At 52.5% G+C, this 13237-nt stretch overlaps 2 protein-coding genes across 3 annotated transcripts in view; one reads left to right on the top strand and one right to left on the bottom strand.

Annotated features, from left to right (window-relative positions):
* FIGLA (folliculogenesis specific bHLH transcription factor) overlaps nt 1-7626 on the bottom strand; it is a 28773-nt gene extending 21147 nt beyond the window's left edge. The window contains exon 1 of the mRNA XM_058194892.1: nt 7399-7626. The gene's annotated coding sequence lies outside the window, so the exon portion shown is untranslated. The remainder of the gene's footprint in view (nt 1-7398) is intronic.
* Nucleotides 2247-13237, top strand: part of LOC131204054 (hexokinase-2-like) — a 33730-nt gene continuing 22739 nt past the window's right edge. Inside the window, exon 1 of one of the 2 annotated variants that reach the window (XM_058194868.1) lies at nt 2247-2516. In XM_058194868.1, the coding sequence (XP_058050851.1) occupies nt 2472-2516 (45 nt within the window). In that variant the 5' untranslated portion in view covers nt 2247-2471. Of the gene's footprint in view, nt 2517-7231; nt 7435-13237 lie in introns of those variants that run through there. The other variant, XM_058194867.1, reaches the window with a different exon arrangement.

Below are 13237 nucleotides of genomic sequence, written 5' to 3'. Positions count from 1 at the left end.
TTCATTGGGGGTGTTATTTGGAACCCCGACAGCTGGTTCTTCCTGCTTCTCAGTCGAGGGAAACTCTGTTGGGGGCAGGAGATGATCCAGCCAATGGAGCAGCTCTACTTTTGCACAGCTTTGGAGCCCCAAATTGGATCCTTGGAGAAGGTGGGATGCAGCCGATTCTTTTGCCCCGCCTGCATTCAGGGAGGTCATGTCAGGATAGTGTCTTCCTTCCTTCCTTTCCACGCTCTTCTGCTCACCCCACCATCTAATCGCACTAGGATGGAATTAACGGCACAGCATCTCAGCTCTGCTTTAAACCGCTTTTCTTTCCCCTGCTCATTCCATGGGGGCCAAGGGAGGCCCTCCCCCCCCCCCACGTGTGTGCTTCAGGTCACGTCCCTCCTCCGAGAGAGTGGATGGGGCACCATGGGGGTCCTGACTCAGCCAGTGGGGGGGGGGATGGTGGGGATCTTCCCTCCTCCCCCACTTTGCCTGCTTCTCCTTGGCTGTTGCATCCCTTCCCACCTGCTCCACACCCAAGATGAAATCAGGGTTGTTGAAACAACGGCCAGCCAAAAGGTGTCCAGGTTGTTCTGCTGCCAGAGGAGGTGGCTGCAGGAGAGAGCTCAGGACAGGGCAGGAGCTCCTGTCTCACCAGAATGGGCAGCAAAGGCAGCACGCACCGCTCCCCCGGTCCTTGCTCTGGGTTCAGGGAAAGCCAGATGGACCGATCGAAGTACCGCAAAGGGTCCCCTGGCTGAGGCCCCCCAGGCACAGAGTGTTCTGTGCAAGTTGGGAAAAATATGCACTGTGCATAGAAAATTCTCAGGAGTCAGTATTCCTGCACTTCATCCTTAACAGATTAGCATTCTCTTTTTTAAAGTCTAAAATGACACCCGGACACCTGGCAAATAGGACGAAACAGCTTCTAGTCCCCATTGTCCCAGAAATGTCTTATGCTCATAATCTTGGTTTGGGCTTGCTGGTGCTCCGCTGCTAAGCAGGCCCGGATTCTGAGCTGGGCCTGGTGCAACCACCCTTCCTTGCTGGAAGCCTTCAGCCAGCGATCCAAAGGACAGCAGCCAAAGGGGCTCCGTGAGGCAAGCGAAGGAGGCTTGTTTTGGGGTGTCCTCTCCCAGAGAATCCGGCTATCCATGGAAGCTTCAAGGGCTTCTGGAGCCATTCCCAGCACGGCCCCTGGGCTTCCTTCAAAAGGAGAGGAATTGAGGCAAGTAAGGACAAGCGAGTTTCATAAACTAAGTTTGGGTCACTGTTCGCACATCACCTATTAATGTGGCTTGTTGTGTTTCAGCTGAAAAGGTTGGCTTGCCACGATGGATAAACTAATTCTGTGCCAAAATCCATCTGTCGGTTTCCCAGACATTTTCCTCCTCTGAGAAACGCATAATACATAAAATAGGTATCCTTGGAGTGAGACTGATGTGGGGCGTGGGTGCATTCAGAGAGACTTGCTCCCCTGCTGCCAGTGGGCAACCTGCAGGCAGCCTGTGTAAACTGAAACTGCCTACAGATCTTCCATGCCCAGAGGCAGTCTACCTCTGAATGCCATATGATGAGAACCACACTTTCGTGGCTGCTCAGGAGCTCCCCAGAACTGGCCAGAGTGGAAACAAGATGCTGACAAAGACAGAGCCTTGCTCTGGTTGGGCAGGACCGTGTTTTATTCTCTTTAAGTCTTATTGAGGCTTAAGGATTAAGTCCTGACTTCCTTTAAGACTTATTAACCTGGAGGAGCTCAGGTGGCCCAGATGCTGCCCTTCCTCAGGGACCCATGCTTAGATCCAGGGCTGCCTCCAGATGGCAGAGGGCTGGGACAAAGCATGGTTTCGCCCTATTTGCTGTCAGCGGAAGGAAAGGAAAAAACCGAAGATAAGAGAATCTGGGTCGGCTTCAAGTTTCGCACAGGGGCTCTCCTTGGCAGGTGGCCCAAAGTTAGCAACAACCACAACCTTCCTTAGCGTTCTGACGATGACATGCTGCTCTTTCACTAAAACCACTCAAATACAATCCATCACAGAACCAGTAGTAGTAGTAGTAGTAGTAGTAGTAGTAGTAGTAGTAGTAGTAGTAGTAATAATAATAATAAAAAAAAAATAGAAAATCAGTTTCCTTTTTTAAAAAAAAGTCCTTGAGGATGCTTCAGTGAAGTTGTTGTTTCCCACAGCCAACGTGTGAGCCCAGCAGTGGCTGCCCAAGAGGAAGAGCTGAGATGTGGCATCCAAAGTCCTTTCTCAGCAACCGAGCACAGCCTCCTTCTTTGCCCGGAGATCAGATTCAATGCATGCAATCCTATCTGCCTGTGCAACACGCTCAGCCTCGCCCAGCCGGTGACCTCAGCCAACCGCTGCCAGCTGCCCCATAAATGCTCCTGGAGTCGCACTCCGAGGCTCATGTCCTCCTGAGCTGCAGGACTCCAGGATAGCTCCAGATCACTTGCGGCTGCTGCCAAGAAATTGGACAGGATGGAGGGGAGGGAAGAGGCCAAGGAGCAGATGATCTTTGATCAGGTAGGTTTTTATGTTTGAGGTTTTCAGAAGAGAAGAGATTGTTCCTGTTTTTCCCCCGCAATCAGCTAGGCTTCAACTTTAACATCTCACTTACAATGACTGTTTCCCTGCTGTCAAGTTGGTGTTGACTCTTAGCAACCACACAGAAAGGTTTTCTTTACAACGAGGATCCCTAAAGGGCTCTTCTGGGTCTTCCAAGGGAGCCCCCATCACCACAGTGCCTCCACCTTGCTGCTTGTTGTCATCTTCTTCTTTCCCAGAGCCTTCTCTGGAGAGCTGGGTCTTCACATCAAGTAGGGTAATGTCGCTGGGCCATTGGGGCCTCGAGTGAAAACTCTGGGTCGGTGGGTCCTCGGTTGGTTTTCTTGGTCCTTCACAGCATTCTCAGAAGGCGTCTTCTGCAATGCAAATAGTATCAATATTATATTCTCTCCCCCCCCCCCCGGCTTCTTTGGGGTCCAACTTTTGCTTTCATGAGGTACCATAGAGAATTCCATGACGACCTGTGTGGTTCTGATCTTTGTAGGGTCGGAATCTCTTTCCGGAGCCTTTCATGGCAGCTCTTCTAAATGCTTCTTGACTGCTGCTCCCTTGGCTGTCACAGCTAATGGCAAAGGCTTCCCCCCTTCAGGGTTTTCATTGCCAGTTCTAAGGCAGGTGGGTCTACTGGTTCTCATCCATATAAAGTGTGGAGAATTTTGTGCCTTGGTTTTGATTTTTTTAAAAAGTAATAAATAGTTGATATTTGTATGCTTTTAATTGACTCTACCCTTCCTTCCCGATGAAAATTTGAATAAAAGAATAGTTAGCCAAAAAGATTAGATTTAGATTTTTTTTAAAAATCTCACTTATTATTTTTACAAATAATTCAAAGCAGCAAACAGATCTAATGCTCCTTTTTATTTTCTGCCCCAAAAGACCCCTGTGGAATAGGTTGGCCTGAGAAACTGTGATTGGCCCAAAGTCACCCAGCCAATTTCCATGCCCAAGAAGGGACTAAAACTGTCTCCTGATTTCAAGCTGTTTAGATGGCTTAAGATTTCTTAATCGCTAGATGGAAGTGGTTCTGTCTCTCTATCGATATTTAGGGAGTCTTCAGTTATGACAACTGGGACCAAAATTTCTGTTGCTAAGCAAAGCAGGCCCAATGGTGTGACTTTTGCCACCGTTTTTAAGCAAATCATTGGCGTTATTAAGTGAATCACCAAGTTAAGCCACTCAGGCTTCCCCCATTGACTTTGCTTATTGGAAGCTGGCCTGGAAGGTCACCTCTGGCCATCCGATCACCCTCACGCACCCTTGCAGTCATAAAAGCATGTCGGTTGCCAAGTGTCCAAATTTTAATCATATGACTGTGGGAAGGCTACAATGGTTGTAAGTGCGAGGACTGGCCTTCAAATAATTACTAAACCAATGGTTATATGTCAAGGACTCCCTGTATCTCAGTCAGTTCAAGGCTATTGATCTTGCTAAGCGATTCCTAACTCCCTGTGGTAGGTAGTAATGCTGAAAAGTTCACGATGAGCAACACATCTAGTTCAATTGGTGGTCATTTTTCACCTCAAATGTTTCTGGTGGCTCTTCAATTTTTGGAAAACCTCTAAGAGAAACGCAGAGCTTGGCAAAGGGGATCTTTTCACTGCAGCAATGAAAAAGAAATAAAACCCAGGACTTGCAAGGCAGCTCCATTCATTGCCCAGCAGGGAACCGAAAAGGTCTAGACGGGGCTGACTGAAGACAAGTGCAGGGAGTCCCTCCATTGTCCATGGAGGGCAGGGGAGGTCCTGATCTTCAGGTCAGCCAGTCCAGAGGGGCTGCTGGGCACCTGGGGAGGCGGCTTTGGAGCTCCTGGGTGGGTGTCAGCCTCAGTCTCTCCTCAGAGGGGCTTTGTTTTCCGGCTGAAGTTGTGGCCCTGGGCTTGGCTGGAGGGCGCTGGGGCAGGCTCAGCTCTCTCCCTGCACTGCGCAATCAGGCACTTCTTCTTTGCTTGAAACATTTCCATAGAAAAATTATGTAACAAAAATTCCAGTTTTGCGATATGCAGTGGTAATGGAAGAAATGTTGCAATCAGGCATATGCAGTGTGTGTGTGTGCGCCGGAGGAAAACAATCCAGCACTGATTATGACAGATGTTATATTAAATACTGTAGGGCCTCATCCACACCCTTTCCCCTCCAAAAAATGTGCTTGCAAAATGCAGCCTGAGGACAGCTTGTGTGATGGAACATAGAACATGAGTTTTTGCGAGTTAATTGGAAGCTGGTTAGGTTAAATACATAAATAAATGTTTTAAAGGGGAACGTTTTATTGGAGCTGGATCTTCCTTGGACAGGAGAGTTAATGGGACCAACTCAGTGGCAGCAAGTGGATTTGAGAAAAATCTTGAAGGGGTTTTCCTCTGCCTTACTCAGCTTTCTAAATATGCTGGACTACAATTCCCATGCTATGCAGGTTAGAAAGGTAGGCATTAATGATGGGAGATCTGTTAATCATCTGAAAGGCTTGCAATTCAAAATTATGAGAAAAATCACTTTTTCTGCAACATAATCATATCTAATTCCACTTAATTAAATTCATGTCACCCATTCTTGCTCCTGGTTTTCAATGGTATAAAATTCCCCTCTACTCTGGGTGTGCATCTTGTTATCAACCAGGTGGCAATAACAGATGGACATGCTGCTACCTTCCACATCTGTGAACTCCCATAATTCTCAGCCATGAGTGTAAAGTATGGGAATTGTTACTCTGCCACCCCCACCTTGGGAAATGAGTTAAATGGCATCTGGTTGGATTGAAAGGGTACAATCCTGTCTCCATTTCTAGCACTTTCTTCTCCTTCAGCACATTTGTCTGTCTGACCTTCTTTCTTCTTCCCTCTGGAAAGGAAGTTTGCAATTCTCAACGGCTTACCCAACGCTTCCTCTTCCTGTGAAGCAGCTCTTCCCCCCTGAGGAGAGTGCCAAGTCTTCTATGCCCCAAATGTCCCATCCTTGGGAGGAAGAGGTGGTTATTAAGCAAGCCCCAGGGCTGCTGTAAAGGAACAAGTGTTGAGCAAGGTTGGCTGGAGGCAGGAAGGAGCAAGCGGCTGCCTGACAGGCTCCCTGGGATTAGAACTGCTGCTGCTGCTGCCCCCTTTGCCCCCCCCCTGCTTCTCCATCTCCACCCAAGGTTGGTATCCCCTCGGAGTGCAGGATACCCATCTAAATCCATGCTTATAATCCAACGAGGAACCTGAGCAGTGGGGCATGCGCTACCATTTTGGACGGCCACTGGGAGGAGAGTCAGTTTTTAATGTCCCTTTACTGAACACTCTTCCCTATCCCTTTCCATGCCCTCGGCATCCTTCTATTGTGGCAACTAGAACTGGACGCAATATGTGAGGGGCTGAAGAACTATCATTCCTGCGGTCTTCATTTGCGTACATTCAAGTCTGTCAAGGTCCTTTTCAAGCTTGAATCTGTCTTCGGAAGTTAATATATTCCACCATTGTGCATTTTCTCAAATCTCAAAATATGGACAACTGCTGAGTTCTTGAGCATAAATCAGGCTTTAAACCCTTGCTCACGCTGTTAGTAATATTCAGAAGTTAAGCTTTTCTCTCCAAGGTCCCATATCTCTTTGCTAAATTTGAAGGCTGCTCCAGAGACTGCAATCCAGGCACTGCCGCTGTTATTTATACAACTGAATGGATCACCACCTACGGTTTCAGGGCAGTTGTCTTTTTGCTAAGTTAGTTTTAAAAATTATTAATACAGACATTATTATAAAAATTGCTTCAGTCAGCATGAGATGTAGTAACATCTTTTACAACGGGAACTACAGTATCACCTTCAAATGCTCAGCGGTTTGGAGGAAGGTGCCTGAATGAAATGGACTCAGCTGCGCGCAGGGCTGCTGCGGCCGACGAGGAAGACCTTAGTAATTAAAGTTTCGCTTTCAGCAAAGCCTCCCCGCGACGCCTTCGGGAAATCGACCCGCGGGGAGCCCCGCACTTCCCCCACCGGCGACCGCTGCCTCCCGGGCTTCTTTCAGAGGGCAAAGGCGGGGGAGGGGAGAAGGAAGAGCAAGAAAAGCGTTTCGCTCCCGCGTGGAGCCCAGGCGGCTCGGCTCGTGGGCGAGAGGCTTGCATCCGTCAGCCAGGCACGCCTTCCCCCTCGCCCGCCAAACTCCTTAGGCCCTGGAGGCGGCTCGAATGACCGACAAGGACGAGGTTCCCCCGAGGGGCCGCCTCCCCGCGACGGCCTTGTGCTGCGCTTCCCCGGAGCTGCCGGCCGGGCCGAGAGGAGTCCCGGAGGCACCACGGAGGGCAAGGCACTGTGCACGCGGCCACAGGGGCTCTCCGCGGGCTGGAGGGGGCGGCCAGGGAGGTCGGGAGGGAGGCGCTCCGGATGCTTCCCAGGCTGGGGTCGTTTCCACGCAACCAGGTTCGGGAGGCGCGGCTTTCCCAGGCCGCGCACGAGCAGCCGCCCTCGGCAGCGCCCCGGCCGCGGAGGAGCGCCGCCCCGCAGGGATGCGCCGGGCCTTGGCGGAGCTAGAGGGCGGCCGGGGGGTCGGGGCAGGTCCCTGCGCACGTGCCGCCAGACACGCCGCCATGCGCCCTCCGGTGGGGGTGGGGGTGGATCAGCCTCGCCTCTGGGCCCCCGGAACAGCCCCTCCCTCCCCCCCGTACACACCCTCCGGCCTGAGCCAATGGGCGGCGTCGGGCAGGGCACGTCACGCGGAAGCCGGCCGGGATGCCTGATTAGCCGGCGCGGCTCGCGAGTCACTTTGTCCGGCCGGCGCCGTCCCGACTCCGCTCCCGCCGGCGCCTCCCCCCCCCCCGGGCTCCTTCGCCTCGGGCTCCGTCGGCGGCACCATGATCGCCTCGCACTTGCTGGCCTACCTGTTCACCGAGCTCCACCACGACCAGGCGCAGAGGGTGAGGCTGAGCGGCACGTGGGCGCAGGCCGGGCGCGCCGCCGGGGCTCTCGGGGAAGCGGGCGCCAAGGGAAAGTCGTGGCAGGGCGGCCCCCGGCTCCAGCCGGGGCGGCTAGCGGGCGACCCAAAGCCTGGCGGGCTCCGTCCCGCGGGCAGCGGCGGAAGAAGAGGCGCGCTTCCCGGGGCGTGAAAGGTGGCCGGGCAGCCCCGCTTCTCTGGGAACTGGCTCGGGGCCCTTCCGGGCGGGGGGCGAGTCCCGGCCAGAGCTGCCCGGTCATCAGAGCGAGCGTGGTGGCCGGGCGTGGAGACGGCGCGGGCAGCGGCTGGCTCACCCGTCGGGTCGCTCGCTCGCTCGCTTGCTGCTCGCCTAAAGAAGCGGCGAGGACAAAGTTCTCGAGGAAAGCCGGGCAGAGCCGTTGGCGCCTGTGGCCTCGGCCGGAGCCGGCGGCGCTGCCCAGCCGTGCTCAGGACCGGTGGTTGCTGGCCCTCGAGCCCCAGCGATGACGACCCCGGCCGGGCCTGAAGTGAGGCGGGCCTGGCGCCGCTGGCATCTTTTCTCCTTGGCCGAGAGGTGCCGAGCGGCAGCCGTAGCTCCGAAGGGTCTCCGGGACCACCCCGGCCTTTTTTCCCGGTCTAGGGAATCCCGCCGGCGGCGGCGGGGAGGGGGGGGGGCTGAGCGGCTGCCCTGGGAGAGCGCCCGCCTCCCGCATTCAGTTCGCTCTCCTGCAAAGAGCTGCCCGCGAGCGCCGACCGCGCCCGTCTCCAAAGAGGTTTGCCGGCTACCCGCCTCCCCCGCAGAGGCCCCCCATAGCCCGGGAGGGGGCGGAACCTGAAGAGGGGAGGTTGAGGACGCCAGGAGGGTCTCGGGGATGCCGGTGGTCAAGCCATAAGGAGGGGAGGGAAGGGGCCTTTCCCAGAAATGTAAAGATGCTGGGCCTCTTCGAAGTAAGGTTGGCTTGGGGAGCTCCTAATCCATTGGCTTTCCTGACACACACACACCCCCCCCCGCCCTCCTCTCCAGGCCCAGAGTTGGCTTTCATCTTTTTCTTGCTATCCAGCAAAGCCCCCTGTGCTGGGTGGGAGGTTTGGCGTTGCCTCAGCATGGAGTCAACGACCAAGGCAGCTTCCTTAGCCATTCAAAAACAACCAGTAACCTAAGGAGGCCATGTGATCCCAGCCTATTGCTAAAAGAGAAGTTTGTGGCACAAACGGGTGGATCATCTCCAGCAAGTGAGCGGTTCCTTTTGATTGCAGAGGGATCTTGTAACTGTGCAGCCCACCTGCCTGCCTTTGGTCGGAAACAATTCCTTGCTGCGCAATTCAGGAATTCTCCTAGGAGAGGCATGACAAAACAAGCTGATCTCAGATATGAGCCATTTCATGGAGAGGAAATGGGGCCACCTCAGGTGGCAATTTTCTGACCAGAGATGCGGGGGTGGGGTGGGGTGTTTGCCTCGAGTGCCCTGGATGAGGTCCTGGATTCAATGCTGGTCTCCCAGTGACACATTGCTGCCCCCCCCCGTCATGGGACACCCTTTCCCTTGAGATCCTATAACCCCCCCCAATTTAATCTTCTGGAAAGCAAGAGCTGGCTTCTCCCCCCAGGTCAGAGTTGGGGGGGGAGAAGGTTTTGGTTGCATCAGGAAAATGTGTTTGTGGTGCCAACTTTTCCATTGCTGGTTTTATTTGTTGTAAGGATTGCTTTATTCATAGGTTGTAAGCCACCCGGAGTTTGGTTTTAAGATGGGTGGCCATAGAAATATTCTAAATAAAGAAAAGTAGGACATTGTTGGGCAACTCTGTGCCACACCCCTTCTTGCACTAAACTGCAGGGCACTCCTTCTGTGACAGTTTCCTAATCTCTTCTCATCTTTACTCCTTCACTGAGATTTCCTTCTGATTGGAATCCATCCCAGGTAGCATCTCCTGGCCCTGGTCCCCATTTCCTTGGAGAAAGTCTGCGTTGCAGCAATGGGAAACCTTTAAAAAACCTCCCCTATTCTTCCTCCAAAAAGCAACTTGCAAGGCTCTTCCTCTTTCTTGGTGTTAATTGATTCAAAGGTTATCTGGGGACTCAGCAGCCAGGTTGGGGGCTCTGTGGGGAAAGGAAAGGAAGGGAAGGGAAGGGAAGGGAATCCTAAACAAAAGTGGCTCCCTGTATTTGCCATGTCCCCTTCCCCCACTCAATTGGACTGGCATGGCAACGGGACAGTGGGGGGAGGCAGAGGCGGCCGAGAGGGGCTGGACCCACCCTCTTCCTACTACAGCTCTAAGATTGGTGAACCTTTTGCCCCAGCTAAGGAGGGAGGGCAGCAAAGCCAGAGGAATCAACCAGTCGTGTTGCTTCTTGTGCATTGTGTGTGGGTGATGGGGGGGGCACCTTTTGGAGGTGAGGCAGAGTAGAGGCTGTGGGAGCAACAGAGGGATTGGCGCAGAGCTTTAGATGTCATGGACTAGTTTTTCCAACATAGGCTGGCTGGCTGGGTCTGGTCCCTCTTTTGCACTCCCTTGCTGATGAGATGGCATTGGGAATGCGCAGAGACCCTCTCTCAGTAACCTCCAAAAGAAGTTGTGCCAAGCTGCTCTTAGCCAAGGGGAGAAGCCTCTGGCTTAAACTGTGTTGTGGTCCGTCAGCAGCCTATGGAGCTGGCAACAGTTAGGGTTAGGGTATATTGCTCTGAAGCCCCTTTCCCCCTTGGGGTCCCCCTTGCACACCTAGGCGCTGGTCTGCCCCTCCCCCACCTCCAAGTGGTGGAGGAAGGGGTCGTCTCCTTTTGCACAAGCAATGCCCTGCTTGATTTTGCTGCAGAGTGGCCTGACTCTGGCAGGCAGGCAGAACCTGTAACCACTGCCCTCCAGGGTGTAGGAGGGGTTCTCCTTCGAAGGGCTACGGGCAATCTGCCCTTTGAAAAAGGCATGACCCACAGGGTCATAAAATTTCACCCGAGGTCGAGTCCAGTGTAAATTGTAACTTTGTAATCTGTAGCATAGTTGGAGAAAATATTTATCTACTAGTTATTCTTGTAAATCAGGCTTCAGAAAATATCATATTTGAGAAAAGAAAAGTAATTTTCCTTGATGTATTGCTTCAGAATTTTAGCATCCTTTGCTCTGTTACTTTGTGCAACTTTATTTGGGTTCAGTTTAGAAATCAAACTTCAGATTCTAAAGGATCTTCTGCTGATATTGCCACCATCTGCAGTTCAGAAGCAGTTCGGTGGGCCACTAGGGTTGCCTTGGAAGAGTTACAGTGGCTGGAAGGAAACACCCATTTCCCAAAACCCAGAAGGTGGAGAGAAGGGGAAAGAGTTTCATCCCCATCGGTCCATTTCCCCCAGTGCCCTTGAATTAGAATCCAAACTGTTGTGGCTGGACTGCCACCGTTAAGAATCGTAACAATGCAACACACTCTGTTTTACCTTTTACTTGTGTAAGTGTATCACTCAACACTTGTTGAGTGACAAATTAGACTTGCTATAACTGAGGCATTATTATAAGATTTAATTTGTATGCTGGAGTTCTAGGAATAAAGAATTAATACCAAAATGAGACTAACATATTTCTGCTCTCTAAAAATATTATGTCAGTTGAACACAACAAATAGATGCAGTTTGGATGCAGAAGTACTATTACTTTATGGTTTTGGCTTCTTACACGGATTAACTTTGAAGGGCTGACCTCAAGGCAACCTGCTACTTTGGGAAGAGCCCAGAAATCAGCCCTGGTATCCCTGATCACCACACCTTCCTTAGCCAAAACAGCCTCCAAAAGAACTTGGTCACATTCTCATCTTCTGCATCCAAATTGCATCTATTTGTTGTTCTCTTGGTAGAGAAACCTATTAACTGCTATTGGCCTTTGTTGTTGTTTACCATCTGGGTCTCTTGGTGTGATTGTGCTGGGAGGGGCAAGCCCCCCCCCCGAATTGTTGTGCTGAAAAGGAAGATGGGGGATTGTGGTCCTTCTGGTTTGAAAGGCGCTCAGGTGGGAGAGGAGCTTCCTTCCGAGTTCTCCACCATTTGCCCTTCTTGCCCACACAGTCTGGTGTCTGGACAGCTTGGACATCTTAAGTTAATAATTGCTTTCTATGTGTGTCTCCCATCCACCCAGCAGCTTAGTAAAGCACAGGCGATGTGTAGAATGAGGGTGGAGATGAGCCAAGGAAGAACCAGCTAAGCAGGAAGCTGACTCACTGGGTGCTGAGCGAGAAATCTGCCAAGAAGGAAAGTTAATCTTTTGACGTCACAAGCAGAAAAGGAGCTCCCTTCGGGGAAATGTGAAGGCATTCAGCTTTTAGCTGTTTCTTCTCTTGCCTTAGCACATGGTGGTTAATGGTAGCCCCTGACTTAATAAATGGCTGCCCTGTTGTGGGCTGGAGGACGGTTGACCTCTGGTTCTGGTGCCGAGCGTGGCTCTCCCGAGATCAGAGAGCTCTGGGAACGAGAGAGGGAGGCTGAAGGAGAGTAGTGCAGGAAAGGCTGGTGGCTGCCTCAGGAACCGATTCACCCACCAAGTAGATTCTGGAAAGCATTCCATCTCCAAACTCTTCTTGATGGAGGGCTGCGGGCAGGCAGGCAGCCTGGCGTGAATGGGGTCAGGATTTTGAGAACTTATTTATTTTCATGTAAGGTTACATAAGGTCGGGAAATCAAGTACGCAGGAGCTGCTGAATTCTAATCTGACATGCGCATGAGAGTAAGCCAGTTTTCCCCCCAACTTTGGTTTGTTGAACGAGTCCTTGTGAGCCTCGTTCACATGTCCCTCTGTCAGAAAGCCACCCAGTGACTCCGTGGCTTGGCATGATGTGTAGCTGGCTCTGCTGCGCTTGGCCTAGGTTCAAGAAGGCCGTCTGGAAGCAGGAGATTTGATCTGGAGTCTCTGGGTGGAATAGTGGGCTCTGGCCATGGGCAGAGAGGGGAGGACGTGCGAATGGCCAGGGGCTCCCCAAGCAAAGCTCCTTTGGCTGATGTTGAGGCTGATGCTTCTCATTGACATCTAGGGTCCCTGGATGCAGACAAGGAAGGGGCTGATTCCCAGGTTAACTTTCCTGATAAATGGGCCTTTGGAGATCAAGGACAGGCTATGGACTCGCCCTCCTGTGTTCAGTGCATGTCATGAGCCTGGCCAGCCCAAACCAGCCTGTGGGCTCTTGGGAGGAAAGGGAGGGAGCCTCACTCCCTTTGAAAAGAAATGTGGATTCAGACACACCTTCTCCTTTGTCCTGGTGGCCACCTGGTTGGGAAAGCAAATAAGCTTCAGTCTCTGTTTGTTGAAAGGAAAGAATTTCCTTTCCGGTTTCTGGCCCGGATACAGCACTGAGACGGCTTTGGTCGCGTTGGTGGATGATCTCTGGAGGGCCAGGGATAGGGGGTGTTCCTCCGCCCTGGTCCTATTAGACCTCTAAGCGGCTTTTGATACCATCGACCATGGTATCCTGCTGCGCCGGTTGGAGGGATTGGGAGTGGGAGGCACCGTTTATCGGTGGTTCTCCTCCTATCTCTCCGACCGGTTGCAGACGGTGTTGACGGGAAGGCAGAGGTCGGCCCCGAGGCGCCTCACTTGTGGGGTGCCGCAGGGGTCGATTCTCTCGCCCCTCCTGTTCAACATCTATATGAAGCCGCTGGGTGAGATCATCAGTGGCTTCGGTGTGAGGTACCAGCTGTACGCTGATGACACCCAGCTGTACTTTTCCACACCGGGCCACCCCAACGAAGCTATCGAAGTGCTGTCCCGGTGTCTGGAGGCTGTACGGGTCTGGATGGGGAGAAACAGGCTCAAGCTCAATCCCTCCAAGACAGAGTGGC

The sequence above is a fragment of the Ahaetulla prasina genome, chromosome 9 (genome assembly GCF_028640845.1).
Source record: "Ahaetulla prasina isolate Xishuangbanna chromosome 9, ASM2864084v1, whole genome shotgun sequence".
NCBI classification, from domain to species: Eukaryota; Metazoa; Chordata; class Lepidosauria; order Squamata; family Colubridae; genus Ahaetulla; species Ahaetulla prasina.
This window is presented reverse-complemented; position numbering and strand designations above follow the sequence as displayed.